The sequence below is a fragment of the Elephas maximus genome, chromosome X, assembly GCF_024166365.1.
Source record: "Elephas maximus indicus isolate mEleMax1 chromosome X, mEleMax1 primary haplotype, whole genome shotgun sequence".
Taxonomy (NCBI): domain Eukaryota; kingdom Metazoa; phylum Chordata; class Mammalia; order Proboscidea; family Elephantidae; genus Elephas; species Elephas maximus.
Window position 1 is genome coordinate 5,829,054 of NC_064846.1, and position 27,963 is coordinate 5,857,016.

A 27,963-nucleotide genomic window follows, 5' to 3' on the forward strand; every position below is an offset into this window, starting at 1 on the left:
GAAAGCTGAGGAAGGGCAGGAAAGTCCAACAGGAAGCGTGTGGGGAGAAAAGACAACCCCACCCAAGGCCGCTTGGGGCAGGATTCCCATGGTGGAGGGAACACGCTTCTCAACAGCGCAAGTGTTCATCCCAGGAAGAAATGGAATCCACAGCATCCGAAACTGAAGGGACAGTCTGGTTGGCAGCATCGTGACAAAAACTCCCAAGTCCAAACAGTACCATCGCCCCCTAGCCTGCGGGCAGTGGTGGCCAGGCCTGCAGGCCCTAGGGTCCCCGGGGTGCTGCCACCGTCCAGCTGGGACCTCCCTGGCCTCTTCGCCCCAGGGGCCGTCCAGGGCCACAGCCAGGCCTCTGCTTTGCCTGGTCTTGCAGTCCTGGGCACTCTCTGGAGCCGTCCCGAAAAGGCGCTTCCTTTGTTTTGCAGCCAGAGGCTCCATCCTTTGTTCTGAATCAATGTGCTCCAAAGATAAGCCCCAAGAAAACAGTTGTTGCCTTTTGACACTGACAATTCGAATCGTTGGAAAATGGAGAAAACAGGAAATGACCAATGTTTTCAGTGACCAGGAGGAAACAGTGACTGAAAGTGGCTGCTTGGTGATGGGCCACTCGCTCTCAGCCCCTCTCCTGAAGGATGGCCCAGGCAAAGTGTGGCTTTCTATCTGCCCGGTTAAGGGGGAGGTCATCACGTGACTCTTCCTTCTGGGACTGCAATTGTCATGGCACCGTGTCTTGTCGTGCCAGGTGGCGCTGACAATAATGGGGCAGCATCGAGGGGGCCCCATGGTGGCCACCATTGTGGGCCTGGGACTGGATCCAGCAGGAGGTCTCCTGGAGAAGTAGTTAAGGGCCCAGGCTCTTCTCCTGCTGCCCCCTCTAAGCCCCATGAAGGGCCCTGTTCACAGATGGGCCCCAGGCAGGTCCAAGGGCTGCCTTTCTGCCAGCTTCTCACAGACACCCAGGAAACTGTAAAGTCCCTGCCCGTCTCTGGGGGCTGGTAGAAGGACTAATGCCAGCCTAAACCCTCCCCCTGCCAAGAAGCCTCTGCCTATGGGCACAGCGGTGCGCAATACATGGCCCAGCCACCAGCTCAGCATCCCTCCTCAGTCACCACCTGCTCCTATCTCCTGCCAGTCCCCAGTGCCATCACCTGGGTGCCTCCCCTTTATCACCACAGAAGAGGAATAGCCTCGTTCTTGATTCCATCACTTGGGCAAAGGGACTGTCTAGCTGGAAGGGACTGGCGGGGGAGAGGCAGCAGATCAGCAGAAGGGCAGGGAGGTAATCAGCAGGCCTCACAGACAGATACCCACAAGAGGTTCCCAGGAAGGGAGCATCCGACTGTGATGCTCAGATGAAAAACGCTTCTGTGGGAAGGCAGGGAAGGGATCCAAAGCCTGATTTTGTAAAGCACTTTTAGGGAGGAGGAAGAGACAGAGGAAGGGGAGGGAGGAGAACGAAGGGGAGGAAGGGGAGAATGAAGGGAATGAGGGGGAGGAGAAAGGGGATGAAGAGGGAGGGGGAGGATGAGGGGAGAAAGGAGGAGGGAGAAGGAAGGGGGGAAGGGGGAGGAGGAAGGGCAAGTGGAGGAGGAAGGAGAGGTGGGAGAGGAAGAGGGAAGGGAGGAGGAAGAGAATGAAGGGGGTGAGGAGGAGGAGAAAGGGGATGAAGGAAGAGGGGGAAGGGAGAGAAGAGGAGGGGAGGAGAAGGAGAAGGGAGGAGGAGAAGGGAGGGAGAGAGGGCGATTGCTTTTTCTACCACTCGGGAAATCCTGTCTCAGGGTGCTCCCATGCAGAGCCAGCCTGCACCACAGCAGAAGGCACTCAGCTATGAGTCCCAAAGGTTAATGAGCTCAAGTGTGGCTGTGTTTGTTTGTTAGCCCACAAGAGAAGGCACCTTCTTTTGTAGTTTTTGCCAAAGACACCAGACTTGGAAAGAGCCACCCACCCTTCTGGCTTCTTTGAAATGATAGGCAGACGTCCTAGTGCATGGGGCACACACACTCAAGACCTGAATGCTGGCGGTTCCCGTACCATGATGGGTGGGACTACTGGGGCCGAGGGACTCTGGTTGGTGTGGTCCATGAATGGAGGGAGACAGAGGCCCTGTCACCAGAGCCCTGTGCAAAGCTTTTCCCCCAGTGCCCTTCAGAAACCACTCCAGGGAGAAGCTGACTCCAGGGCCCTTCCAGGATCCCAGGAGGAAGCCAGAACTGAGCACAAGGCTGGAATTCCTCTTTGGGGTTGGCCTTCCAAGACCATTTATTTTCCTTCTCCATTCAACAACTTTTTATAAGGCTCGGTGCTGGGCTCTGAGGGGGTGGCAAAGAAGACCCAGGCTGATCCCTGCTGTCGAGGTGCTCACAGGCCAGAGGGCGTCCCTGCACCCCAACACCTCTCAGATCAATGCCCTAAGAGAGGCAAAGGGGTGCTGTGGAGGGGACATCGTTCTCTTCAGGGAGGTCAATTCCTCTGCCTCGGAAGGAGGGTGTGAGTTTTGGAGATAGTCCAAAGGCAGGGCAAGTGCCTGGTTTCCAAGGCGACTGTTCTGGAGGAGACAAGATTCCTTTGGATGGTTGAGTGCTAAAATGGCTGGCATAAGAAGTTGCTCTGGTGGCTTTAGAGTCACACTGTGTACTGCCCAGGTGATGCGGGTAAAGCCAAAAGGAACTCTTATGGGTAGGATGTGGGGTGGGCAGAAGAAATGTGCCTTCCCATCACCCCACCAGGAATACCTGCAGCCATTGGATTCCAGAAGGCACTGACAGGAGGTGGGAAGGCTGGGGATCCTGGCTCCATGGAGCCCTGAGGACAGAACCAGGGCTAAGGAGGAGGAGTTGCAGGGGGGCAGACTTCAGCTCAATCCAAGGAAGCTCTTTCTAATAAAAACATGTGTTCAAAGATGAAAGAGGCTGCCTGGGGAAGGGGTGAGCTCTCTGTCACCACAGATATGCAACCACAGGATATTTGGCAGGAGTGTCATAGAGGGGGCTTCCTATAAATGCATGGCAGGCAAGAGTCAGCGAAATCCTTGGCCCCTCTTAACCCTAAGAGACTGTGACTCAGTTTCTCTAGAATGTCTCCAGGGCAAGCATGACAACGGTGAGTGATGAGTGTGCTGTCAAGCCACTTCTCCTTCCCAGGGACTGCTGGGGCCAAGATCTGGGGTGGGGCTTACTGAGCACCTGCCCTTGGCATTGCCTTAGCTCAGTGTTTTTCCGTGCTCATTGATCCTGAACCTATCAACCCAAGTACAGGATGGGAGGATGGGGATGACTGGGCAGCCCCATCAGTCAGTTCATCACCCTTCAGGTGACAATCATTTATGGTAGGCCTGTTGTGGTGTAGGCACTGTCCCAGGCACGGGGATATCACTGTGCCATCTCTACTCTCATGGAACTTAAAACCAAGGGGGAAGCCCACAGATACGGCAAATCACCAGAGATCATTTCAGACAGTGATGTGTGTTTTCGAGAAAACAGAACTGGCTGAAGGGCTCAAGCATGGGCAGGCAATGGCAGACACGTTGGGTCAGTGCGTGGGGCCCTGAGGATGAACTGATAGCTGCCACATCGTTCTACAAGTTGGGCAAAACCTGGGGCCACACTGGCCTGCTGGGGGCTTCCTTTGGCCCTCGGGCCCTGGCCCAGGAGTTGGGGACCTACCTCCTGGTAACATGGCTGCCTATGGGCCTGAGCTAACCTGGAGCTGCCACTGGGGGCTTCACTAAATAAAGCGCCATCAAAACCAATGGCTGAGGGAGATATTGCTGAAGGGGCAACTGAGTTTCCGTCTGAGGCGATGAAACACTTCGGTGGTGATGGTTGCACAACTTGATGAGCATAAGCAATGTCACTGAATTGGACGCTTACAGACGGTTGAAGTGGCAAACATTTTGTGATCTATATTTTACCACAATACATTTTTAAAAAACACCACCACCACAACTAAAGCAAATGGCCGAGATCCCTAGGTCATCTTTTTTTTCGCCCTGCGAGGTCTGTCTTTCCACTTGACCTACAACTGTGTAAACTCCATTCCAACTCCTCCTCAGGCTTGGTGGTTTTGGGGCTGGCTGGTTCCGGAAGGGCTTGGATGAAATGCTGGGAATGATCCCTGGGCAGAGGAAACCTGTGTCCTTCCAGCTAGCCTCTCTTCTTCCCTGTGCCTGAATCATCGGCTGGGCTGGTGAGGTGCAGCGAGGCTGAGGGGGAGCCTTTTGACAATGTGGGGCCTGCCCCCTAGCCCCCGGGGAGGGCCCGACTTCCACAGTTGCCGAGAGCAGTTAAGGGGGTGCGAGGTGACTTGGGAAGAGTGAGAATCAGGTGGGAAATCAAAGTTCTTGAGCCAAGCTAGCTGGGATCCCCTCACTTGTGGCTTCTGAAGGCAAGGCAGGGCCAGGCAAGGCAGACCGGGGTGCAAACAGCAACATTTGGAGTGGGCGACTTCCCTGGCCATTTGCTCATTCTGCCTCTCTGGACGCTTGGTGCAGAAGAGTGAACAGCTGAAGAGTGCGAGGGCATTCCAGGAGCACACAGAGAAGGGGAAAAAAAGAGCGAGGGAGGGAAAAATCAATAGCCTTCCAACGCAAGCGGCGGCTGAGGCAGCCAGGATGAAAGGACGCGGCTGAATTTCCATTAAAGGCCCGAATCCTGGGAGGCCCTTTCATTTTGACAGCTATCTTCTGATCACTATCACTGAGAAAATGTTCACTTCTCCAGGTTTCTCAGCACACAGGGGCTGACATCCTGTGCATACTAACATGTCAGGCGTCAGAACAGCACTCCACCATCCAAGGGCAGGCCTCTGCTAAGGCCGGCTCGGACTGGCCACCCCCATCTTGCTCTCGTAAGCACTTGTGTGGCCCTTTGGGGCAAGTCATGCCATCCCTTCTAGACTCCGGGCACTCAAGGATGATCCAAACACCCCACCATCTTGGACAGGCTTGGTGTGTGCTCCTTCTGCCTGCCGTCCCGGGCTGCCAGACCTCCAGGGGGACAACCCAACTTTCCACTTCCATGGGGCTCAAGTCCTGGGTAAGGTCAAAGACAGCGAAGCAGGGGCCACATCAGCTCGCTGGCACCAGAGGCCCTTCCCAAGCAGCCACTAGGCATGGAGCAGGTGGGCACTGGGAGGGGGCTGGAGGTGCAGAAGCACAGCCTGACCCCGGTAAGCTCACAGTCTGGTCATAGGGTCAGACAGGCCAGTGAGGAAGTGGAATTCTGGAAGGCATACTGCAGAGGGAGCGAGCAATTGCACCGGCTGTCCCCACTCCTTTCCCTGAGGCTTGCCTTGGGTGGTCCCTTTGAGAAAGAAGGCCCAGGAGAAAGCAGAGAAGAAGCAGAGCGAGAAAGCGCTAGAACTCCCTCAGAGGTGTACAGAGCTTTACAGGTTGTCAAGGGCCTTCCTTCGGACCTGTCACCTCCTGTGTTCCTCCCAACACCCTTGTGAGGCGGGCGGGCAGGCTGAGCAGGGGACTGCGCCCCAGTTGGCAGATGAGGAAAGCGAGGCGCAAGGGGGAGTGACTTACCTGCAGCGTCGCAGCTAGGTAGCAGTGGACCAGGCACCTGCCTCCAGGCCTTCGGATCCCAGCCGCCCCAGGGCGCTGCCTCTGAGGTGCTGTGCGAGGAGGTGACTCGGGCCAGCTCATGAGCAAAGGAGCTGCCGGGCAGAAAGGGCTCACTCCCCAGCGCCTGGTAGGACGGGGGCTGCCGCCCGAGGCTGACCTGGGGGGGCCTGGCTTCCCCAAGCTTGCAGGCTTTGTCTACATGACTCTACAACAACCGATTGAACAGTCTGTCAGCGGCCTGGCCACGAGATGGTTGTGACCGATCTTGTCAACCACCTGACTGCCTAGCTCTGTTCTCTGGGTGTGATGTTTATACACACAAACTGGAGGGGGTGCTCTTAGCTTTCCTTGGATCACGGGCTTCTCAGACTCAGTTTAAAGCTATGGTCTGTCTCCACAGACTGATGCCCGGACGGTGGTGCCTTGCCCTCCCCAGCCCACCAGCATTTTGCAGACAAGTATCAGGGGTTTCTGGCCCACTTGACCCCACCCCTGGATCTCATGTTAAGAACCCCCTGTCTTGAGCCATTACCGTCTTCTTGAAAAGAGAAATCAGGCTGGTTTATCTTCAATGACTTTAACCACTGGCCATTCCTCCCTCTATCCCGCCCCACAACACTGTGCACCAACCCTAAGTTGGTGTGTATGTAGACATGCTGATGAATCTGTAAAACCAAATGGTGAGTGCAAGACCAAAACAAGCAAGTGTAACTCTCCCAACAGCCAAGTGCGCCTGAACCATATAGCCTCACTGGCCTTCACCCCTCCTGGGCCCCATGGCTTCAGGACTCAGTGTGGGTGGCACCTTGCCTTCCCAACCTGCTTCAGAAGATAAGGATTTCACCCAAGTGGAACAGATGACCCAGTTCTTTTAGCCAAAGGCAATTAAGAAAACCTCATCTTTGATTGCCATATCAGGGGAAAGCTTCAGACCTCAAATGAGCAGCTGACACAGCCCTGTCAAGAGGATGGGGAAGCTCGCCTTGATAAACGGAAGCCTTCTCTCTATGGGACACAGCGTCTTCACTCTCAGGCTGTCCTCAGAAGCCCTGAGCTGTAAGGGAACATCTGTGTCTATGACCAAACATCCCAGAGAAGAGGAAACTCTTCACCCCCGAGTTGAAGAATGTGTTCAGCACAAAGCTAAACAGTTGGAGTCAATTCAATTCATGGCAATAAACACTCACTAAGCACCTATTGTGGGCAAATCTTCAAGTAGATGCTTAGATACTTCATTTGAAATGAGAAGAAAGCCTGTCACTACTGAATTTATGGAGCACTTGCTATGTTCTAGGCTCTAATCCAAGGGATTACAATGTTTTTATCTCACCCAGTCCTTATAAACAGGTGTACGTGAGGCAAAAACTGTTATTGTTTTTATTCTACAGTTGAGGAAACAGGGGCTCAGAGAGGTTAAGTAATTTGCCCAAAGTCACACAGCTAGTTAGCAGCAGAGCAGGATGCAAAACCAGCCTTGCCTGGCTCCCAAGCCACATGTAGTTTGTCTTGGTGTGTGTGTGTTCCATCATTAGCCTGCCATATGGAAAGCTATTTTGGAAATGCAGAAGCTGTTAAAATGTGCCATTACAAAAGGTATAAGCAACATTTTAAAGAAGGGCAGAGAAAAATTTAAGAGCAAATTATAAATACATAAGAATGGGAATACGAATATGGAAACGTGAAGACAATCTAACTTAAGAGATGATACGCCCTCAAAAAAAAAAAAAAAAAAAAACACCTCAAAAAGGAAGATGAACTATTCTGATCCAGTGAACTCAGTGTGCTGGTGAAAAGACTTCTTGCCATTCTGACGGCACAGTCCCCAGCTGGAGAGGGCTCAGTGCCCCGCTTCCTGGGTCTTTTGATATTACAGAGCTGAGCTCCTTGACCATCTGCACCTTCATTTCTTAAAGCTCCCACTTGTCCTTGGGGCAGAAACATCACTTTCGACCAATGACAATTCTTTATGCCTGTATACCTAGCTCCTTGATAGTTTTCAACAATATTTTAAAGCCACATTGGAGTTTAAAGACCCCAAGACGGAAATATTAATTGAGTTCTTCTTACTTGCCCACTACCTGATGACGCATTCTAGAAGCAATAAATGGGTTTATTTAGAGAGAAGTGAAGTTTTTGCTCAGGAATCCCTAGCAGTGTAATGTGACTTGTTGGATACTAGCGAGGGGTCAAGAAACAGGACTCTCGGCAGCATGAACACAGGCTCGAAGGGCCTCAGTGGTCCGTGAGGCAGAGAAGAACTGCAGATGGCACATGGCACCTTCTGGTGATGGAAGATACCCCTACAGCATGGGAAGTTCTGCCAGAGCTGCCATCAGGAGTGGCCAGGAGTCACTTATTCCAGTGGTGCAGAATGGCAACTGGCACTTCTCAGACCAGTGCCACCTCCAGTTAAGGATGAAATAAATAAAATAGATGGGATTCAAACTTGATTCTGCTGACTGAGAGCTTTACAGCATTTTCTCCACTTTATCTAATTAGGAAAAGAAACTGCTAAACACACACCCTTTAAGTGTGAGACCCAGCCCCCAAAGAACAGGTTGTTTTGGACGTTTCCAGTTCTAGAAGTTCCCAAACATACAGTAAGTCTAGTCCTCTCTTTGGAATCACTGGAAATCTCAGAAAACCAGTAAAACAATCATTGAAGGGCATGATTACTAGCTCTTGGGACTGGCTGGCTCTACGTTATTCCAAATTTCATAGAATTAGATCATGGGGTAGGTGGTCTGATAGTGGGTGCCTGGTGTCCAATTTTGCAGAGATCACACCCACTCATTGCACGACCCTGGGCTTCCCATGACTGCCAGGTGGCTTGCTGGAACATGCTGGCCCAGGCTCCCTCTTTCTTCAAACCCCTCCCACGGCTCACCCTTGCGTAGAGACACAAATGCACCCTGCTAAGCGCTGCCTGTATCGCTTTCCATCTTTTGGCTTCCCAGCCTCCTTGCAGCCAGGTTCCATGGTGCCATAGACCATTCATGGCAATTCCCTCAGGGTTCTTCAGACAGGCTGCGGCGTGTTGTCGATCTCATGTGCTTGGTTTGCCCAGCCTGGAACACTCTTTAAGTTTCCACGCCAGAAATCCCAGGAATCCTGACCACCTTTGAGGTCCAGCTCCTAGGGCTGAACGTTCTGGGTTGACTGAACATTCCTGCTGGTCCAAGTCTCAGTCGCCTCGAAATCCCTCTGGTGCCCAGAAGGTGCCTGGTACAGGCAAAGGGCTCAGTAAATGCTTGCCAAGTTCAAGTGACTTTACTGTGAGCATGAAATGATGTCTCAGGCACTGGGGAGATTATAATCTGGTCAGCACCATGCTGGTCTCTTTTTAGTATCAACAGCAATGATAAACTGAGCCTGTATCCACCTTTAGCACATTAACTCATCCTTTTTCAGTGTTGCTGGGTTTACAAAACCCACCAGCAGAATACCCACCAGCAGAATAAAAAAGAATAGAGTGGTCATAATCACACAATGAAACTGACATCATCTATTGAGCATGAAGTGTGCACACATGCCGTGGAGATTACCCCTAGTTTACAAACCAGCAGCGGCAAACAGGGGGACAGACCTGGATCTGCTTTCAGAGGCTGCACTTTTGCCCACTATGGAGTGACTAACAACCATGCCCGTCCTGGGTCTAGAAGTCCATGGGTTCCTTCTCCACACGTGGAGGGGAACAGCCAGGTGCTCCTCCGCTGCTCACATGGAAGAAAGCAGACTTGTTGCCTATTCTGCAACATCACCTTAGCTCATATGGGCTCTAGAGCAAGGAGCTGAGACTACGGCTGAGCCTCAGACTTATTCAGCTGCTTTGTGAGAAGTGGATGACTGCTCTTACTTTATGAATTATTGACTGGATTAGAATTTGGTCTGATATTCTCCACTATGGCAGTTCAGAAGGAGGTATACATGCATTCACAAGGCTATGGTGATTTACTGGAGCTTGTAGGTCTCTGGACTTAATCATCTCGGGAGCTCAGGCAATGAATCTTGAACTGCTGCTTTTCTTTCTCTGGTCATGCCTAACCACGTGAGAGAGGTGAGCGGAGAGAGCCCAGGAGAGGAATGTGAAGGCTTGGAGAGTGTACAGAGACTCTCAGAGCCCAGGTCCTCCATGCTGGGTTGACTTCAGACACCAGCCCCAGTTTTTCAAGTCACTAGTGAGATGAATATGCCAGGCACGAAATGTTAGCCACGTAGCCCAGAGAGTCAGTCAGGGCCATGGAAGAACCTGGATCTTTGGGCAAATTGGTGAATGTCTCCACATGTCATAGGTGACAGGAGACGACTGTAAATGTCAAGTAACGTACTGGGAGAACAGGAAACTGTAATGCAAGCCAAGTCTTGGCCTCTTGCTTGCCCTTCCCTGCTTGGCTAACTGCAGATGGAACATCAATATATGACAATTATGTGTCTATTATTAACTATACAAGAAAAGGTATGCAGCTCCATTCTGAGCTTTCGTAAGTCATGGAACCGCTGAAGCTCTGTACGCAGCACCATCTGATGGAACTTTCTGTGATGATGAAGAGCCATCACAGTAGAAAGAACAGAATGTTCTACAGCGGCACTGTCCAATATGGTAGCCACGGCCACATGTGGTTATTGAGCACCTGAGATGTGGCGAGTGTGAGTGAGAAACTGAAAGTCTACTTTAATTTTAATTAATTAAAATATAAATAGCCAAGTATTGCTGCTGGCTGCAGTACTGGAGAGCACAGTTCTGTAAGCATGGCGGCTAAGGATTTGGGCTCTGGAAAAAGAGGGTCTGGGCTTGAATCGATAATAGATTTGCCACTTCCTAGTTACGCCACTTTGGGGAAGTTATTTAATCTTTCTGTGCCTCAGTTTCTTCATCTGTGAAAGGGGTATTGATTGTACATAATACATAGAGTGGTGGGGCTTGTGATCGAATTAACACACATGAAGGGCCTGACATGTTGCAGGTACTCTTGGAAGGTTAGTTAAAAAAACAATTAGTGCTAGTATTAATTAACAGTAATACTCCTGCCATGTATTAGCACTTTTACTATGCTCCAGGCACAGGCCTGCGGATTTCACACGGATTAGCCTGGAACTGACCATGCTGCTCTAGGGGTGGTCTGGCCAGCATGGCACAGCAGGCCTATCGCCTCTCCTATCTTTTGGTGACATGTTGTTAGTTGCCGTCGAGTTGGCTCCAATTTGTGTCGACCTTATGTATAACACAATGAAACACTGCCTGGTCCTGCACTATCTTCGTGATCATTAGTATGTCTGAGTTCATTGTCGTAGCTATTGGTAAAACAAACTAATAATAATGATAAATGATGATGCTAGTAGAGGCATTGTTGGGAACTTACTCAGCGTAAGGCACTGGGCTCAGCCCTTTCCAAGGGTTATTTCAACTAATTAATCCTCATAACAATTCTATCAGGCAGTAGTATTATGATCCTCATTGTACAGATGAGGAAACTGAGGCACAAAGAGAATAGGCAACTCGCTCAAGGTCATTCGTTAGTAAGTACCAGAGCTTGGACTAGAACCCAGGTATTGCCTGGCTTCAAAGCCCATGTTCTGGGTTCAGAGTTATCAAGTCACCCAGCTGAAATCTTTATATTGCAACAAGCAGACTGGCAGTAGAAGATTCCAGAGGGCCACTAGGGCCCACAGCTGTGCAATGGTTGTGGGGCTGGCTACTGTGCAACCCAGGTGTCCTTTTCGTTCTACAATAACTGTATCCTAACATGAAGAGCACTCCAAGTTGGGGGATTTATGTTACGATACATGTAGTACAAGAGGGAAGCAGGGCTCACTAAAGAAATTCTGCAGAATACCAGGAAGACCTGGTGATGCAAAGGGTTAAGTGCTTGGCTGCTAACACAAAGGTTGGTGGTTCAAGCCCACCGTGGCTCTGCTGGAGAAAAGACCTGGCAAGCTGTTCCCATAAAGATTACAGCCCAGGGAGCCCTATGGGGAAATTCTACTCTGTCACATGGGGTCACTATGAGTCAAAAATTGACTCAATGGCCCACGACAAAAACAAAGCACCAATCCCGCCCGTTTGATGGCTCTGTTTCATGGACTTGCATTTTGTAAAAGTCAGTTTTCTTTGAGCAGGGTACCCCCTCCGGGAGCTCTGGAAGAGTCCAAACTTTTCTGGGTTTTACCTCTATAAACGTACCCAATTTAGCTTTAATGTTTCAAAGTTTAAATGTCTAGGGCTCCAGAATCAAGTTCACTTAGCTATTCCTTAGCGTTTGAATTTAATCACAGGATTAAGTTCAAGTGGTAAATTGCTACTTTGCTAGAGGGGAAAAAATAACCCAGTAGCCCAAAAAGGTAAAATCCATAATGTGTACATCAATTTGAGGATAATTATCTTTTTTTCTGAAACATTAATTCCAGTGAATAAGCAACTGGACTCTTAGCTGCCTGGTCCAAGGCTGGGGACCAGTCCTCTGTATCTCCCACAGAACCACGCTGCCATGCATTGCTGATGTCCAGGCTGGGCATTGTGGTTTCTTACAGAAAACCTGCCAGTCTGTTGGGCATTTTCGTGGCATGGCAATGCTGTCAGTATGAGGACTGTGTGTGGTCTGTTGGGCTAGGTGGGTCCCTAGGAATTATTCAGGCAGCGAGGTGGGCCGAGGACTGCTCCTGGAAGCCTCAGAAGCTGGGACAGAGGGGAAGTACACCCAGGCTCTCTGGAGTCCAGAGGCTTAGCAGCCTGAAGAGGCCTGTGGCACTAGTTGCTCTGACAGCTTCCGGAAAATTTCTATTGTCTCACGATGATGATGACGATAATAGCTGCCATGTACTGAACAAGTACCATGCGCCAGACACTGAGTGAAACGCTTTACAAATTTTCTGTCATTTAATCCCCACGGCAACCCTGAAAGATGGGTACCATTATTAAACCCATGCTACAGGTGAGGAAAATAAGGTTCAGAGAAGCTAAGCAACTTGCTCAAAGTCATACCTAAGCAAGTGGCAGAGCTAGGAGCTGAACCCAGACCTGACTTACTCCAAATTCCAGGCTCTTCATCACAAATGCTAAAAAGACTTCAAGACCAAGCAATGTTCAAAGCATAACCCTTATGCTTCTTTATATCCCCCACCCTGGAGTCCCCTCAGTGGCTCGCAGCTGACAAGCCCAGGCTTCCAAAGGAGGCGTCCAACTCACTGTCACATTCGGGCAACCAAGGAAGGGAGCAGCAGGATTTCCTTTGGAGACTTCCAGATTTAGCTAGCAGATTTAATACATGCATCTAAATTCACTGCCTCCCAAAGCCTCATTAAAACTACAGTCAGTTTTAATGTCTCGTTTTGTTTTTAAAGACACAATCTCACAAGGTTAGAGAGACCCGGAGAGGAGATCACAGCACCATGATTTCCGAAGCTGACTGAACAGACCCAAGATGCTGAATCACGGGGAGGCAGAGAGAAAGCTGAAAACCAGCTATGGCGGAATCTTCCACAGGCTCAGGAACAGGGGCCCCGGGTTGTCCCTGGTACAGTCAGGTGAAGGGGGGTTAATGTGACGGGGGTCGGCTGGAAGCTGTTGAAGAAGCTGGCCCACCACCGCCAGTTGCGGTCGAGTTGACTCTGACTTGTGATCACCCCATGTGTGTCAGAGCACAACTGTGCTCCACAGGGTTTTCAATGGCTGACTTTTCGGAAGCAGATAGCCAGGTCTTTCTTCCGAGCCACCCCTGGGTGGATTTGAACCTCCAGTCTTTCAGTTAATGGCTGAGCGTGTTGACCATTTGCACCACCCAGGGACTCCCTCCCAACTCCATGTCCCTGGGCATCTGCCCCTCCCCACCCTGGCCGAGATCTGGGGGCTTATTCTCTGGCTTGACCATTTGCCAGTGAATTTCCTGCTCTGATCTCCTGATACCTAGATCAACTGAGGACACTGGTGTCATCCCACATCTGAGAGCTGGAGGAACTGGGGCAGGCCATGGTGAGCTTGAAAGCAGAAAACAGAGAGTAGCCTGATCCCTCTGACCATAGTTCCTCTGCGTGTCCAGCACCATGTCACAGCTCTGCCAGATGTCCTGACTGGGCTTTCCAAAGCTCACTGTGACTTGAGCCACTGACTCCCCAGGAGGGAAGCTGGGGGCTGATGATGGCCAGGGACTGCTCAGCTCTTCTTCTGGAAGCTTTCATCTAATAGTGGAATATGACTTTTTCCTTACATACCTAGGTTTGTGCTTGCCACTCAGTTTTTCAAAATGAAGTAATTGCTTCTTTAAGAGTCCGTCAATAAGTGGAAAAACTACATAGAAAAGCAAGAAAATGATGGTCCCGAAAGTCAGGATAATGGTTACCTCTCAGGGGAAGGGAGGGGCTGTGATCAGGAAGGCACAGGGGGGTCTACTCGGGTGCTGTACCTGACTGTTTGATAAATACCGATGACTATAACCCACACAAGGTTTTCACTTTATACTTATTCCTTAAACGGTAGGTCTAGGCCTTGCATGCTTCCCTGGATACATGTTACATTTCACAAAAAAAGCAAAAGCTAGACATGCAGTGCGATACCAATAAAGCAAAATGTATATTTGTGGCTAGAGAACATTAATGAAGTACCGTGTTCCAGCATGTTCACAATGAATATCCCTAGGTGTTTGTTAGGTTTTGTAGTTTCCAGAACTTGTGCATTTAGCTTTAAGTTCAAAGCTCCCAAAGCAAAGCAAACCTTGGAATAACCTCTGACAAAGTCAGGCTAGGAATCTTTCAGTCCCCGAAGGCCACATTTAGGCCAGGACTACAGAGATAACTTCCTGAAGTGCCCACTGTCTTTTTTCCTAGGCACCTAACTCTGATAACCAAATCAAGGTCTCTGGGCTCTGTACTTTTCATCTGTGGGATTCAAAGCCACACATTTTCTAATCTAACACGAAACTGTTAGTTAACATTGGGAGAGGGTACAATGCTTTGAAGAAATAAATGCTCGCCCTTGATTCCACTCTCTAAGACAGAAGCTGTTATTCCAAGGGGAGTCAGGAGTCAGTGCGGGACTCTGCTAGCGTTGCCAGATGCCGCTTGAGGTGGCCACAAAGACGAGCCTAGCAGGGCAAATCTCTGGACCTTCATGTTTTTCAGCTGTCAACAACCTCACCGCTTTTGGTGGGGCGAACTAACAGGATAGATAACTCCTCATCTAGCAAAAAATCACAATACGACAAAACAAACAAAAGCAGCATTTGTCATTGTGGGCTAAATATTGAAATCAAATAAAGTCCCAAACTTTTTCAACTCCTCAGAAAAAAGCCCAAACACTTTCTTTTTAGAGGGTGGGGGTAGAGTGCTTTAACTCTGAGCAGTGTTCTGTTTCCCCTTCAAGCTCAAAAGGAGCCGGATCAGAGCACACACAGTTGCTCTGCATAGCAGGCCCAGGTTGTGGGATTTATCAAACCTCAAGGGACAGAGCAGCAGGCTAAAAGTACAAACAGACCCAAGAAAAGTTTCCCTAAATCCATGATATGGGATCATTAATGGATCTGAAGCTGGGAAAGGTGCGGGAGGCGGGCAGGAGGGATGCAGTGGGGCTCTTTTAGTACGCGTCCCTGGCTTGCCTGCATGGCTCACAGCTCTGACCCAACTAGCTGTTCTGGTGCCATCCACACCTACACTCAGAGACAGCGCGGGTTTTGGGCATTAGGGCCAAAGCTGAATGCAGCATGTGTCCACTGTGACTTTCCATCTTCCCTAGGCAGGTTCGATAGCTTACAAACTTTTCACATGAGGACACAGCAGTAAGGAAGCACTTCACTTTCATATCTGTTGTATGTACAGAACTACACTGCCTTCTCGTGTGACCTTCTCTATTTTGAGTTTGTAAGTCTTCATAAGGAGATAGAGTTTAAACCAGCATGATATTATAATTGACGTCTGTCCTTCTTATACCTCCGCAAAACTGAACTGAGATCCCTTTTCTTGCTCTTGCCTTATGGTGACATATAACTTAGTATAAAATATACACTTTGTAAAAGGTCTCATTTTAGGCACCCTGACTTCAGTAAGTTTCATCGTTTCTCTTCCATAACTTAAGACAAAACAAGCAAGTGAACAAACAAAACAAAACAAAAACACTGACAGGAAGTTTCTGAAAATGGTTGCATTTTTGGCTTTTATAAGATGACTAAGTGATTTTACAAATTTTATCCATTGGTCTCTATTGCTAAGGCATCTGCATTTGGGGGCTTTTGCATCCCTGTAAGTTTTGGCACTGGCCCCGCTGAGTATCAGACCATTACTCCAAAGGGCACTAAGTCGCTTTCATTGCAACGCGTCATATCTCACTTATTCTTCAACTTCTGACAGAAGAAAAAGGTTGAAGTTGAAAAGGTTAGCATTGACGAGCAGCTCATTGTAAATTTTTCCTTTTTGAAAAAGGAACAGAGCTTTGAGGTGGAGGATCATTGATAGCTTTATGCAACCCCCCCAAAAATGAAAAACAAAAATTCTGATTCTTGGGAACATTTGCACCTTCTGAGCCTGCAGTACCCAAAGTCAACAGCCTGTGAAGCTGCATTTCCTGGCAACCCAGGGTGGTTAAAACGAAACTTTTCCCACCCCAGTCGCTGCTCTGTCCCTAAATTTTCAACATGGAAGTTAATGCTGTGTCTAATCCCATTTCCTCCTAAGGCAGCTAAAAAAATTCCCCAAACTAATTAGCGCTTCACGGCCCAATTTAGAAAGAAGGGAAAAACTAAGCTTGTGTGTGCTATTGTATTTAAATACAAAAATAAAAATGCTCACTCAGAAAAACATATTCATGTCTGCCAAAGGTGTGTGTGGGATGAGTGAGCCCCAGGCTCTGACCCACAGGCTCTCTGGAACCCAAATGCCACCTCCTGCCCAGCCCCCCAGCCCCCGCCTGCCCCCCATTTTTTATCTGGCAAATTGTAGCTCTTCTTTAGAAGTGTGGGCTGCCCAGAACTTATCCCAGAGGACTCCACTCCAGCACTCCACCAGCTGACCTTTGAAATGAAATCTGTGCTGCTTCTCCCCAGAATGAGTAAAAGGCAAAACGTAGAGAAACTTTCCTGATAACGCTCAGAGCTGTGCTGTTCTCCCCACCCCTTCCCTTCAAGAAGAGAGAAGAATTAAGGGAAGGAAGGAAGGCCTCGCAAGTCCAGTGCCACAGAGCTTCCCCTGACAATATTTGGTGCATCTGACTTCAGGCCGGTGGTTTATTTCAGCAACATAATGGTGACTTTCTTTTTTTTAATTTTAATGAGCAATTTGGAGACTACGAAAAGGCTCCTCTGAGACCTCCCCTGAGAGGCCTCTCCAGTTGAGGATGGAGCAGATGTAACTTTGATGAGAAGAGGGAACTGTCTTTGCCTAACTAACCTGTTTGATCATTTTTGTTTTCCATGGGAGGTCATGGTATGAATGCAAAGAATTTAATTTGCACTGCTAATTGCGACAGTGGTAATGAAAGGTTATGCTCTACTAAGCAGGCTCCAAGTTCAAAGCCAAAGGAACTTCCAGTTTCAGAAAAGGTTCTTTTCCAGGATTTGTGTGTGGGGAGTAAGTGGTAGAGGGGAGGGAGGGAGAGAAGAGAGGAGGAAGGGAAGGAAGGAGAAAAGGGGGAGGAGGGAGAGTAGGGAGTAGGGGACAGAAGGGGGAGGGAGAGGAGGGAGAAGAGGAAAGAGAAGAAGGAGAGGAAGAAGAGGAAGAGGAGGGAGAGAAGAAGTGAGGGAGAGGAGGGAGAGGGAAGTAGAGGAAGGAGTGAGGGGAAAGGGAGGGAGAGAAGGGGGAAGAGGGAGACAGAGGGAGAGGAGGTGAGGGAGGGCGAGGAGGGAGGGATGGAGTAGGGAGAGGATGGAGTGAGGTGAAGAAGGGGAGGGAGGGAGAGGAGGGGGAGGTGATAGAAGAAGAGGAGGGAGTGAGGGAGAGGAGGGAGTGAGGGAGAGGAGGGAGTGAGGGAGAGGAGGAGGAAGGAGTGAGAAGAGAGGGAATAGGGAGAGGATGGAGTGAGGGAGAGGAGAAGGAGGGAGGGAGAGGAAGAGGAGGGAGGGAAAGGAGGGAGGGGGAGGAGGGGGAGGGAGGGAGAAGAGGAGGAGAAAGAAGGAGAGAAGGATGTGAGAGAGTGAGGGGGGAGGAAGGAGAGGAGGGAGAGGAGGGGGAGGGAGTGAGAGGAGAGGGAATAGGGAGAGGATGGTGTGAGGGAGAGGAGAAGGAGGGAGGGAGAGGAGGAGAAGGGAGGGAGAGGAGAGGGAAAAGGGAGAGGATGGAGGGAGGAAAGGGAGGGGGAGGAGGCGAAGAAGAGAGGGGAAGGGAGTAAGTGAGGGAGAAGAGAAAGAGGAGGGAGATGAGAGAGAAGGAGGGAGAGGAGGGAACAGAGTGAAGGGAGAGGAAGGACCAAACGTCCAGGATCACCAGGGTGTTCTGGGTACTTTAGCTTAGCCCTCTGGGGGCATGGGGCTGGGCTTACCAACTTCCAAAAACCAACAAAGAAGAGAAGCACCAAGCCTGCAGTGCCAATCACCAAGCAGGACCATTGTTCTTGTGACCTTGGCCCTGGGAGAGCCACAAGGCTGATCCTAACTCTGCCAGGCCTTTAAACACTCTACCTTCTGTCGTCTTTCACTCCCTGGCAGCCAGGGGGCCCTCTGCCTTGAAATCAAAGGCAGCCCTCAGCCTGCTCTGGGCCAAGCTGGCTGGAGGGCAGGAAAGGGAAGGGCAGCAGGAGGAGGCCCAGGCAGGACTGGGTTGCTCCTCACCCCTGCCTCTGCTCACAGAAAGTCGCCCTGGAGTCACATCCACACAGGGATGGAACAGCCCCGACGTGGCTCCCAGTACCTCAGCTCCCCTCCTAGATTAGGCCCCTGGGCTGGCGGGAGGGGGAGCCTACATTCTCCCCTCCCCATCTTTCAGGGGGCTCAGGAAGCTGAGCTGATCTGGTCCCTCTGACGCCATCAGCCTGGGTCCGCTGACTGGGCTTCTTCCCAGCCACCTGGGGAATGTCCTCCCTGACACCCTTATCTGGAAAGCACCCCACTAGGGAGCTTTCCTTAGGGGTGCAACCCCTCTTGTGTGCCTGGCCATGTGCCAACCACCCTTCCCTCATCTCATTTCATCTTCACAGCAACCCCATGAGATAGGTATCCTAATATGTCCATTTTACAGATGGGTAGACTGAGGCTCAGAGGGAGTAACTAGCTTGCCTGATGAAAAAGTGAGAGAGCCAGGATTTGGACCCAAGTGATCTGGCTTTCTCCGAAGCTAGTGCTCTCTTAAACCTGGCCTCAAACCTAGCCCTGAAGCCTGGGCCCTGCTAAGGGCCGAGGGCCAGGCCCAGGCTTTCCGGCCCTGTGCTATCTCCCATCAGACCCTCAGTGCTGGGAGGGCCTCACTTTGGCGGGCTCAGTTTGCCAAAGGTGGCGTGTTATCTCCATCTGTCCACTATCTCTGCAATGTGAGGAGTTCATGGTGGCCTGAACTTAGGAGAAAAACCAGTCAATTCCAACTCATGCCAACCCCATGTGTGTCAAAGTAGAGCTGTGCTCTGCAGGGTTTTCAATGGTGATTTTTTGGAAGTAGATTGCCAGGCCTTTCTTCCAAGGCACCTCTGGGTGGACGCGAACCTCTGACTTTTGGCTAGTAGCTGAGTGCTTAACCATCTGCATCACCCAGGGACTCCGAGCTAAGGAGAGACTAGCCTTATTGTTAAAGGTAGAAAGCATATATATGAGACTTGATTCCCTTTTCGTTCCCCTCTCAAAATCTGTACAAACAACCGCGTGCGCCTCCTTGGTCTGTGTCTCCACAGCTGCCCCTTCCCCCTGTGCCAATGGCCTGTCTCAAGGATCAGATTTCAGGCATTTTTGTCCTCATTCCAGCTGGCCACTATCCACAGCCCTCCTCCAGCCTCCCCAGACAGGAGGCCCTGAGGTTTCCAGCTTTGAGTGCAGCTCGGCTGGCATTTGACCTCTTGCTAGCCCCCCTCTTCCTCAGCACATCTCTGACCTCCTGTTCCTAGTACTTGGCTGAGTCTCTCAGTAAAGGTAATTTTTATTTACCAGTTGCTGATTACAAAATCGAAAACTGCATTTCCTAACCTGATTTGGCAACACACTAAGGTATCTCCAATTGTCTTTAGGGAGAAGGGGCATGAATTCCAGAAACAAAGTCCTTTTGCCTCCCTTTGAGTACAAACAAAGATACTCCTCCTAGAATGGGGTTAGGGTGAGGAATACAATGAGGAGAGTTGGAATCATTAAAATCCAACAAAGGGAGGCAGGGTATCCCGACTCCAAAAAAAGCGGAGCATCCTGGAGTTCAAAACTCCCACTTCATAATTACAGGTCCGAATCCCTTATTCGTGACTTTAAGTCCAAAAATCTCTGACGATCAATTTTATGTTTGCAAATTCAGCGCCAATATTTATTTGGGGCAAAATTTCACCTGGATTTAGTTAAATATTCGTATTTCTCGGCAAAAACAATAGAATGCTGCCGATTCCACCAGAGGGTGGTGTGATATTTGGGATATGCGCCATACTACCTTTCTAAAGTTCCAAATGTTCTGAATTTAGAAACATATTGCCCCCCAAGGGTTTCAGATCCAAGACCTTGAACTTGCACTCCACTGTCTTAAGTAATTGTCTTCTCAATGCCCTTGGAGAGGGGGCTATTACTTTCTCCCTTTTCAGTTGATGCTCTGAGGGGTCAAGTTAACATTGCTCCGGGAGCCAGCTCAGTCTTTCTTGGTGGCTGGACTTGAACCCAGGTCTGTCTGCCTCCACTGCCCTTGCTCAAACTGACACACTGACCTGCTACCCTGGAGACAGATGGCATTTGCCTTTTACCTAAAGTGAAAGTGAAGGGTACATTGACATTGGATTGGGCACTCAACAGATACAAGGTGAAATTGCCAAGGTCAAGAAACACTATTCTGCAAATAAGAATGAGCTGGATGTTGCATTCATGCTTACTTAGGAGTTTGTTTCTCATTTTACAGTTAGAAAAGACTTCTTTAAAAAACAAAGATTGGGGCAAAATGAATGTTCTTTCCACAGCACCCACTTTTATCTATGTCCTAGGTAACTACTGTTTTCTGAGGCTCAGCCTGGCCATCAGCAGAACTTGGGAAGTTTACACCACTGGCAGTGGAGAAGCACGCACTCTCCTTCCACTGCTGGGGAGATGGGTGGGACTGAGCACGAGAGACGGCAAGAGGAAGAACAATGAGAGTCCTAGCCAGGCAAAGATGTCCCCTTTTCTTTCCCTCCAGGCCTGGAGTTGTCCAGGAGCTGCAGGGCCTAGACCAGTGAGGGCTCACGACTCCTGTCAACCACATGGTAAGGATGAGGTCTGCGAAGAATGCTGCTCACTTTCTTCCCTGAACAGCACCTGGGTTCGAGAGCTGCCTCTTTGCCCCCAGAAAACAAGATTTGGCCGCTCAGGGCCAGGAGTTAAGAGTCTCAATGATAGCAAACCTTGCTTGGCATGGACTTTGTGCCAGGCCCTGTTCAAAGTCCTTTAGATGTTTTAATCCCCTTCACCCTCTATCACCCTATCATCTTCACTCTCTATCACACTTCTGTCATCCCCATTTTCTAGAAGAGGAAACCATCTCAGGAAGGTTAAGGCAGGAATGGAAAGCTCTGGAAGCAGTGTCACATGCATAGAGTTGTGAGTGTGAGCTCTGTAGCCAGATGCCCTGCTTTGACCCTGCCTTGCTGTGTGACAGTGGGCAACTCAAGTCACTTCTCTGTGCCTCAGGAAATTATAACCAGCCCTACCTCTGAGGACTGAAGTGAGAAAAGGCAGGTAAAGCACTAGTCCTGGCCGGTGGTCCCTGGCCAGCATTGGCTGGGAAGGCTGCCCCAGGTGGCAATGATATCACATTTGTGGAGCTGAGCCTAGCTCTCACCTGTGCTGGCGAAGGTCACTTGAGCCCTCTATCATGCTCTTAGCCTCAGTGGACTTGGCTGCCTGGCCCTTCCCCCAGAACACTTCATCCAGCCCCGTATAGGACATTGGTTGGGTGTGCTTTTCATGACCACGATCATTAAGAACTCTCCCTCTGAGCCAGTTGACCCGACTCTGGGGCACCACAGTCAGGCTACAAAGGGACCCCGTTGAAGACAAAACAAAGCAAAAAGGCTCACAATGATAGATGGTGATGCGTCTCCAGGCTGAGCATCTTGCCTGCTAGTGAAAGGGTCCCAGTGTTGGTGCTGGCGCTCCACCGAGCTAGCTGCAGAAGTCCATGCAAACAGATGGCAACAGGCCTATAACAAAATCAAACCACAGTGCTCCTGAACTGCGGACGAGGGCCCTGTGCCCCAGCTGGCCTGCCCTGCCTGGCTTCCTCTGTGCTGCGTCCCCTGGGCACCCCATGGGAACTCTGCTGGATGCATCAACCAAAGGACCAATCCTTCGGAGTGGCACACTCTCCTTGGTTAGGCTCCGTTGACCTGGATCATGAAGACACTGTCTCTGTCTCACAGGGCTACCACAGTCATGCTCCTACGAGGTCCTCGGGAAAGAGGGCAGCCCTGACAGGGCCTCACTTGGGCCAGGTTCTGGCCCAAGCACTTTATGGGTGGACGTTCCCTTGTTAAGTGCTGTACAGAAGAGGAGGCATGAGGAGGGGGAGGGAATGGAAATGCCAAGGACCGTCATCAGGGCCAACTTTACTGGAGGCGATGGTGCCTGAGTCTTAAGGAGCTGGACAGGAGAGAAAAGGTGGGAAGGGAAGGTCAGGCACAGGGAAAGGCATGAGTAAAGGCAGAGGGTGCCCAGTGGGGGGCCAAGAGCTGTCAGCACTTCAGGGTAACGAGATAGAGGTGGAGTCTAAGGAGGGAGGCAGGGCCAGCCTCTGGGTCTCTGAAGACTTCGGAGCAATTTTGACATATGACCAGGTCACTGAGCAAGATAACTGTCAGAGCAATGGATGGCTTATTGGGGAAACAGTTAAGAGTTGACTATCAATTTAAGACAAAGAATCAAGAGGGACTGGATCAATGGAAACCAGGGGTGGGGGGGACATCCTGCTTCCTGGTAGTCACACCTTTGTGTGAGGTCCTCGTGGGCTGAACCTAGTGACCTGCTTCTAATGAAGAGAATATAGCAGAAGGGGTGGGCTGTCCCTTCAGAGACTGGGTTATGAAGACTGTGACTTCCGTCTTGCTGGCACTCTCTCCCTCTTCCTCCCTCTAATGAGGCTGACTGCCTTGTTGTGAGATGCTCTGTGGAGGGGTCCACGTGGCAAGAAACTGAGGGAGGCCTCAGGCCACAGCACATGAGAACTGAGGTCTCAGTCTAACAACCTGTAAGGAACCGATCCCTGCCAACGACCACCTGAGTGAGCTTGGGAACAGATCCTTCCCAGGTAAGCCTTGATGTGACAACCAGCCTGGGAGAGCCCCTAAGCCAGAGGACCCAGCTAAACCGTGCCCAAATTACTGACTCACAGAAACCGGAAGGTAATGTTTTAAGCTGATGCTCGGGTAATTTGTTAAGCAGCAACAGAGGACTTACATAGCTGGGGAGCAGAACACAGAAAAGTAGGATCTGTGACTGACACCCGGCAGTTAGAATCACCTGGACTTAGTGATTGATAAGACTGTAGGGGATGAGGGAGAGGGAGAAGTGAAAAGTAATTTCAAGGAAATCCCGGGCTCTGGAGCCAGACTGGGTTCAAGTTCCCGCTCTGTCCCTCGCTAACTGTGTGACTGGGCAAGTTATTTCAACTCTGAGCCTTAGTTTCTTCATTCGTAAACTCAAGATGAAAAGAGAAACTGCCTTACAAGAATCTGTCTCTCCTTTCAGGACCTATACAGTGAGGGTGTGCAAAAGTTTGATATGGCATGTCTAGAAGGTTCAGCATACATCCTTATGCCAAGATTTAAATGCTTCAGTGCAGTTTCCTTGTGTCCTAAGAGGCTTGGCCTGACCCTGTGTCAGGCAACATACTACATCGCCCGATGCAGGGGAGGGCAGTGGGGTGCTAAGGAGGGTGGTGCGGTGCCATTCGGACTTGTCTCCCTGATCCCTTCTCCTGGGAGCACCTCGTGGCGTACACTTTTCCCCCCAGAGAAGTAAGAAACCCGAACAGACAGGGGAACCATAACCTTGGCCTCCTTAACGCTGTGCTCTAAGCACACAGCACTTGTCAAGTCCAGTCTCAGAGAAAACTACAGCCTGGCTTTGCCCCCCACAGCCAGCCGGCAATGGCAGAAGACACAGTCCTGACTTCCAGAGCGATGCCACGCCGCCAGAGAGGAGCTCGTCTTACCTGTCTGGGCTCTGAAGGCAGCGATCGCGGCAGGCGCTGGGGCTGCTGGATCATCTGTTGCAGAAGGATCGAAGAATGGTCAGGCTGCTGCTGCTGCAGCTGCAAGGTGGCGGTGGCGGTGGAGGAGGCAGTGGCAGACGAGGCCTGTGTTGGCGTCGGCTGCTGCAGGTAGTAGAGCAGGGAAGGGTGCCTGGAGGTGGCCGGCACAGAGGGCAGCTTCTGGGGGCCCGGCTCAGAGACAAAATGGGACAAGGGCTTGGTGTTGCCAAAAGTAAACGGCTCCGGGGCCCCTGGGCTGGGGTTGGCCGACCCCTGCTGCATGAGCAGGCTCAGGGCTTTGGAGGAGCCGGAGGCCATGGGCTTAAAGATCGCATTTGCTTGCTGCTGCTGCTGCTGCTGCTGCTGCTGCTGCTGGCTCCGCGGGGTACTGGTGGGTGTGAGGCTCCGGAGCAGGGAGCACTGAGGGGTGAAGGACTGCTGTGGCAGGCCCGGGCTGGAGAGCTTCTCCGGGCGATAGGGCGGCGAGGGCCCGGGGGTGCTGGTGGGCAGAGCAGACATCAAGTGTCCTTGGGGGTTCTTGATGTTGGAGGACACCAGGTTGGCAAGAATGGAGCTCTGAGGGCTGAACTGTGACTGCTGGCTCAGAGCTGGGCTGGGGAGCTTCTCGGACACGTAGGGCATGATGGGCCCCAGGGCAGCGCTGCTGCTGGTAGCCATGCCTGCGAGTAAGGCATTGGGAGAGCCTTGCAGACTGCTGCCCGGCAGGTTGCTGGATGACATGCAGGACACCATGAGGCTCTGCGGGCTGAATGGTGGTGGCGGATGTGGTGACGGCACCGGGTGGTAGGTGGGGGAGAGGCCTGGTGGAGGCAGACCAGACCAACTGGGTGCGGGCCCTTGCTGCTTCGCGACGGATCCCTGCTTGTTGGCTGCCAAGGCCTTCAGCTGGTGAGCGTGATGCCACTGAGGCACCTGAGGTGGCGGCACAACGACAGAGAGCATCGCCTGGCCCTGGTTCTTGGTCTGTGCTGTCGAAGAACTGGGTGAGACCATCTGCTTACTGGTGGAAGGGATCGTGTAGCTGATCCCTGCAGTGGAGGGCGGTATGTGAAGTGACACGCCAGCCACTTGGCTGCAGCTAGAAGCAAACTCCTTGCTGGAACCCAGGCCCTCCAGTTGTGGCATGTGCACCGAAGGCTTGGGAGCTGGGCCTACGGCTGCTGGGGGATGATCCAAGACCAGCGGTTCCTCTGGCTTGCTCCCCAGGATCTTCTCAAGATCTAGATCACTAGGAGAAGGTTCTTGAATTTTTGTTAGCTCCTCCAGCAGATCTTGAAGTTCTTGGTCTACAGCTGGCATACTACTCGGCACGCTGTTGACTTTGTCATAGTAAGGAACAGTGGGTGCTTTAAGCCCCATTTCTGCTGTCGGGGGCACCACAAATGGTGAACCCATAGGGCTACCGTTCATGGGATTGTTCTCAAGGAGGTGCGAATGGCCAGTTACGCCCATAGCTGTCACACCCGGGTTCATTGACAATGGGGGCAGCTGCAGCTCAGCACAGGGGGCACTGGGATGGGCCCGTGGGCCCATAGAAAGGGTGACGTCTTCAAGGCAGGGCCTCTTAATTTTATTAGGGTAACCCCCATCAGCCATGCCTGGAAACTCCTGGAAGCTGTCTTCTGTTTGTCTCCTCTTAACGGTGCCCTGTGGCTGAAAGAGAAAAGAGAGAGTGTGGCATTTTTATAAAGGCTTGGCACATGAAAGCTAATGAACAGGAAACCTGCAACGTAGCAGCTTCGAGACTAATAGTTGTCAAATGTGAAAAGCGGCCTATTTTTGGAACCATAATGCTTGTTTCTTTGTTGTTGTTTCATTGAAACTGTCTTGTTACATTTCAAATAAGGCATTATGCTGTCTGTATACTAAACATGACAGAAAGTCATGCAAAGGATATTCTTTGCCCAATTAAAGAGGAGTTCTATGAAACTCCGCAGAAATCACTAAATGAACTATACTGCCAAAAGCAGGCATTTCACAGCAAACTAGAAAGCGCTCGGATCGTTTCAATTCCAACTTGCCTACGATACTCTGATTTTTACAAAGTAAAAGTGCCACATAGGCATTTAACTTATAAGAGACATTTAACTTGTAAGTTGCCTGCCTGTCGTGGTTAAGTACATCAGTCTGCTATGATAAAGTGGAAGACAACAGAGCCTTTAAAGCAATGAAATAGGTCTGGGGGTGCTTCTCTAGGCAGCTGTCTAAGATATACTGCTCAGGGGAAAACACAAGTGGCGGAATAATAATCATAGCATGATTTCAGCGATTTTTACATACACACGCACACCCCTAGTACATACAGAAATAACTTGGAAGAGGACTTAAACCCAACAGCTGGGAGTTTTCATCTCTTGGGGAGTGGAATGACTGACAATTCCCTCTCTATTCTCTACATTTCTGTATTGCTTGTTTGTTTTTAACAAGAAGGACTTGTAAGCCAAAAAATAAAAGGATAAAGCTTATCTACATAAGAAATTCCTCTTTGCAGATGCACCCTCAGGTTGGGGAGATAACAAATAACAAGAAAAGGCCCAATCTGGGCTCTGCACCTTGGGAAAGATGCCCACCATTTAGAAATGCTTTGCCTTTGGAAACAACACAAAGGCCTCGTTGTTGTTGTTGTTAGGTGCCGTCAAGTCGGTTCCGACTCATAGCGACCCTATGCACAACAGAACGAAACACTGCCTGGTCCTGAGCCATCCTCTCAATCGTTGTGCTTGAGCTCATTGTTGCAGCCACTGTGTCAGTCCACCTCACTGAGGGTCTTCCTCTTTTTCCGCTGACCTTACTTTACCAAGCATGATGTCCTTCTCCAGGGACTGATCCCTCCTGACAACATGTCCAAAGTATGTAAGACGCAGTCTCGCCATCCTTGCTTCTAAGGAGCATTCTGGTTGTACTTCTTCTTCTAAGACAGATTTGTTCATTTTTTGGCAGTCCATGGTATATTCAATATTCTTCGCCAACACCACAATTCAAAGGCGTCAAATCTTCTTCGGTCTTCCTTATTCATTGCCCAGCTTTCACATGCATATGATGTGATTGGAAATACCATGGCTTGGGTCAGGCGCACCTTAGTCTTCAAGGTGACATCTTTGCTCTTCGACACTTTAAAGAGGTCCTTTGCAGCAGGTTTACCCAATGCAATGCGTCCTTTGATTTCTTGACTGCTGCTTCCATGGCTGTTGATTGTGGATCCAAGTAAAACGAAATCCTTGACAACTTCAATCTTTTCTCCGTTTATCATGATGTTGCTCATTGGTCCAGTTGTGAGGATTTTTGTTTTCTTTATGTTGAGGTGCAGCCAATACTGAAGGCTGTGGTCTTTGATCTTCATTAGTAAGTGCTTCAAGTCCTCTTCACTTTCAGCAAGCAAGGTTGTGTCATCTGCATAACGCAGGTTGTTAAGGAGTCTTCCTCCAATCCTGATGCCCTGTTCTTCTTCATATAGTCCAGCTTCTCGGATTATTTGCTTAGCATACAGATTGAATAAGTATGGTGAAAGGATACTATCCTGACACACCTTTCCTCACTTTAAACCACTCAATATCCCCTTGTTCTGTCAGAACAACTGCCTCTTGATCTACGTAAAAGTTCCTCATGAGCACAATGAAGTGTTCTGGAATTCCCACTCTCCGCAGAGTTATCCATAATTTGTTATGATCCATGCAGTTGAATGCCTTAGCATGGTCAATAAAACGCAGGTAAACATTTTTCTGGTATTCTCTGCTTTCAGCCAGGATTCATCTGACATCAGCGATGATATGCCTGGTTCCATGTCCTCTTCTGAATCAGGCTTGAATTTCTGGCAGCTCCCCTTCGATATACTTACTGTTGCAGCTGCTTTTGAATGATCTTCAGCAAAATTTTGCTTGTGCATGATATTAATGATATTGTTCTATAATTTCTGCATTTGGTTGGATCGCCTGTCTTGGGAATAGGCATAAACACGGATTTCTTCCAGTCAGTCGGCCAGGTAGCTGCCTTCAAAATTTCTTACCATAAATGAGTGAACACTTCCAGTGCTGCATCCGTTTGTTGAAACATCTCAGTTGCCAGTCTGTCAA

General features: G+C 50.2%; 1 protein-coding gene across 7 annotated transcripts in view; it reads right to left on the reverse strand.

Moving 5' to 3' along the window:
- MAMLD1 (mastermind like domain containing 1) overlaps positions 1-27,963 on the reverse strand; it is a 124,868-nt gene that overhangs the window by 6,454 nt on the left and 90,451 nt on the right. For 5 of the 7 annotated variants that reach the window (XM_049871776.1, XM_049871777.1, XM_049871774.1 and 2 more), the window contains 2 exons: positions 23,834-25,546; positions 21,702-21,824 (listed from right to left, as the gene is read on the reverse strand). In XM_049871776.1, coding sequence (XP_049727733.1) covers positions 21,702-21,824; positions 23,834-25,546 — 1,836 coding nt within the window. Of the gene's footprint in view, positions 1-2,894; positions 5,772-21,701; positions 21,825-23,833; positions 25,547-27,963 lie in introns of those variants that run through there. The other 2 variants (XM_049871779.1, XM_049871778.1) reach the window with 2 other exon arrangements.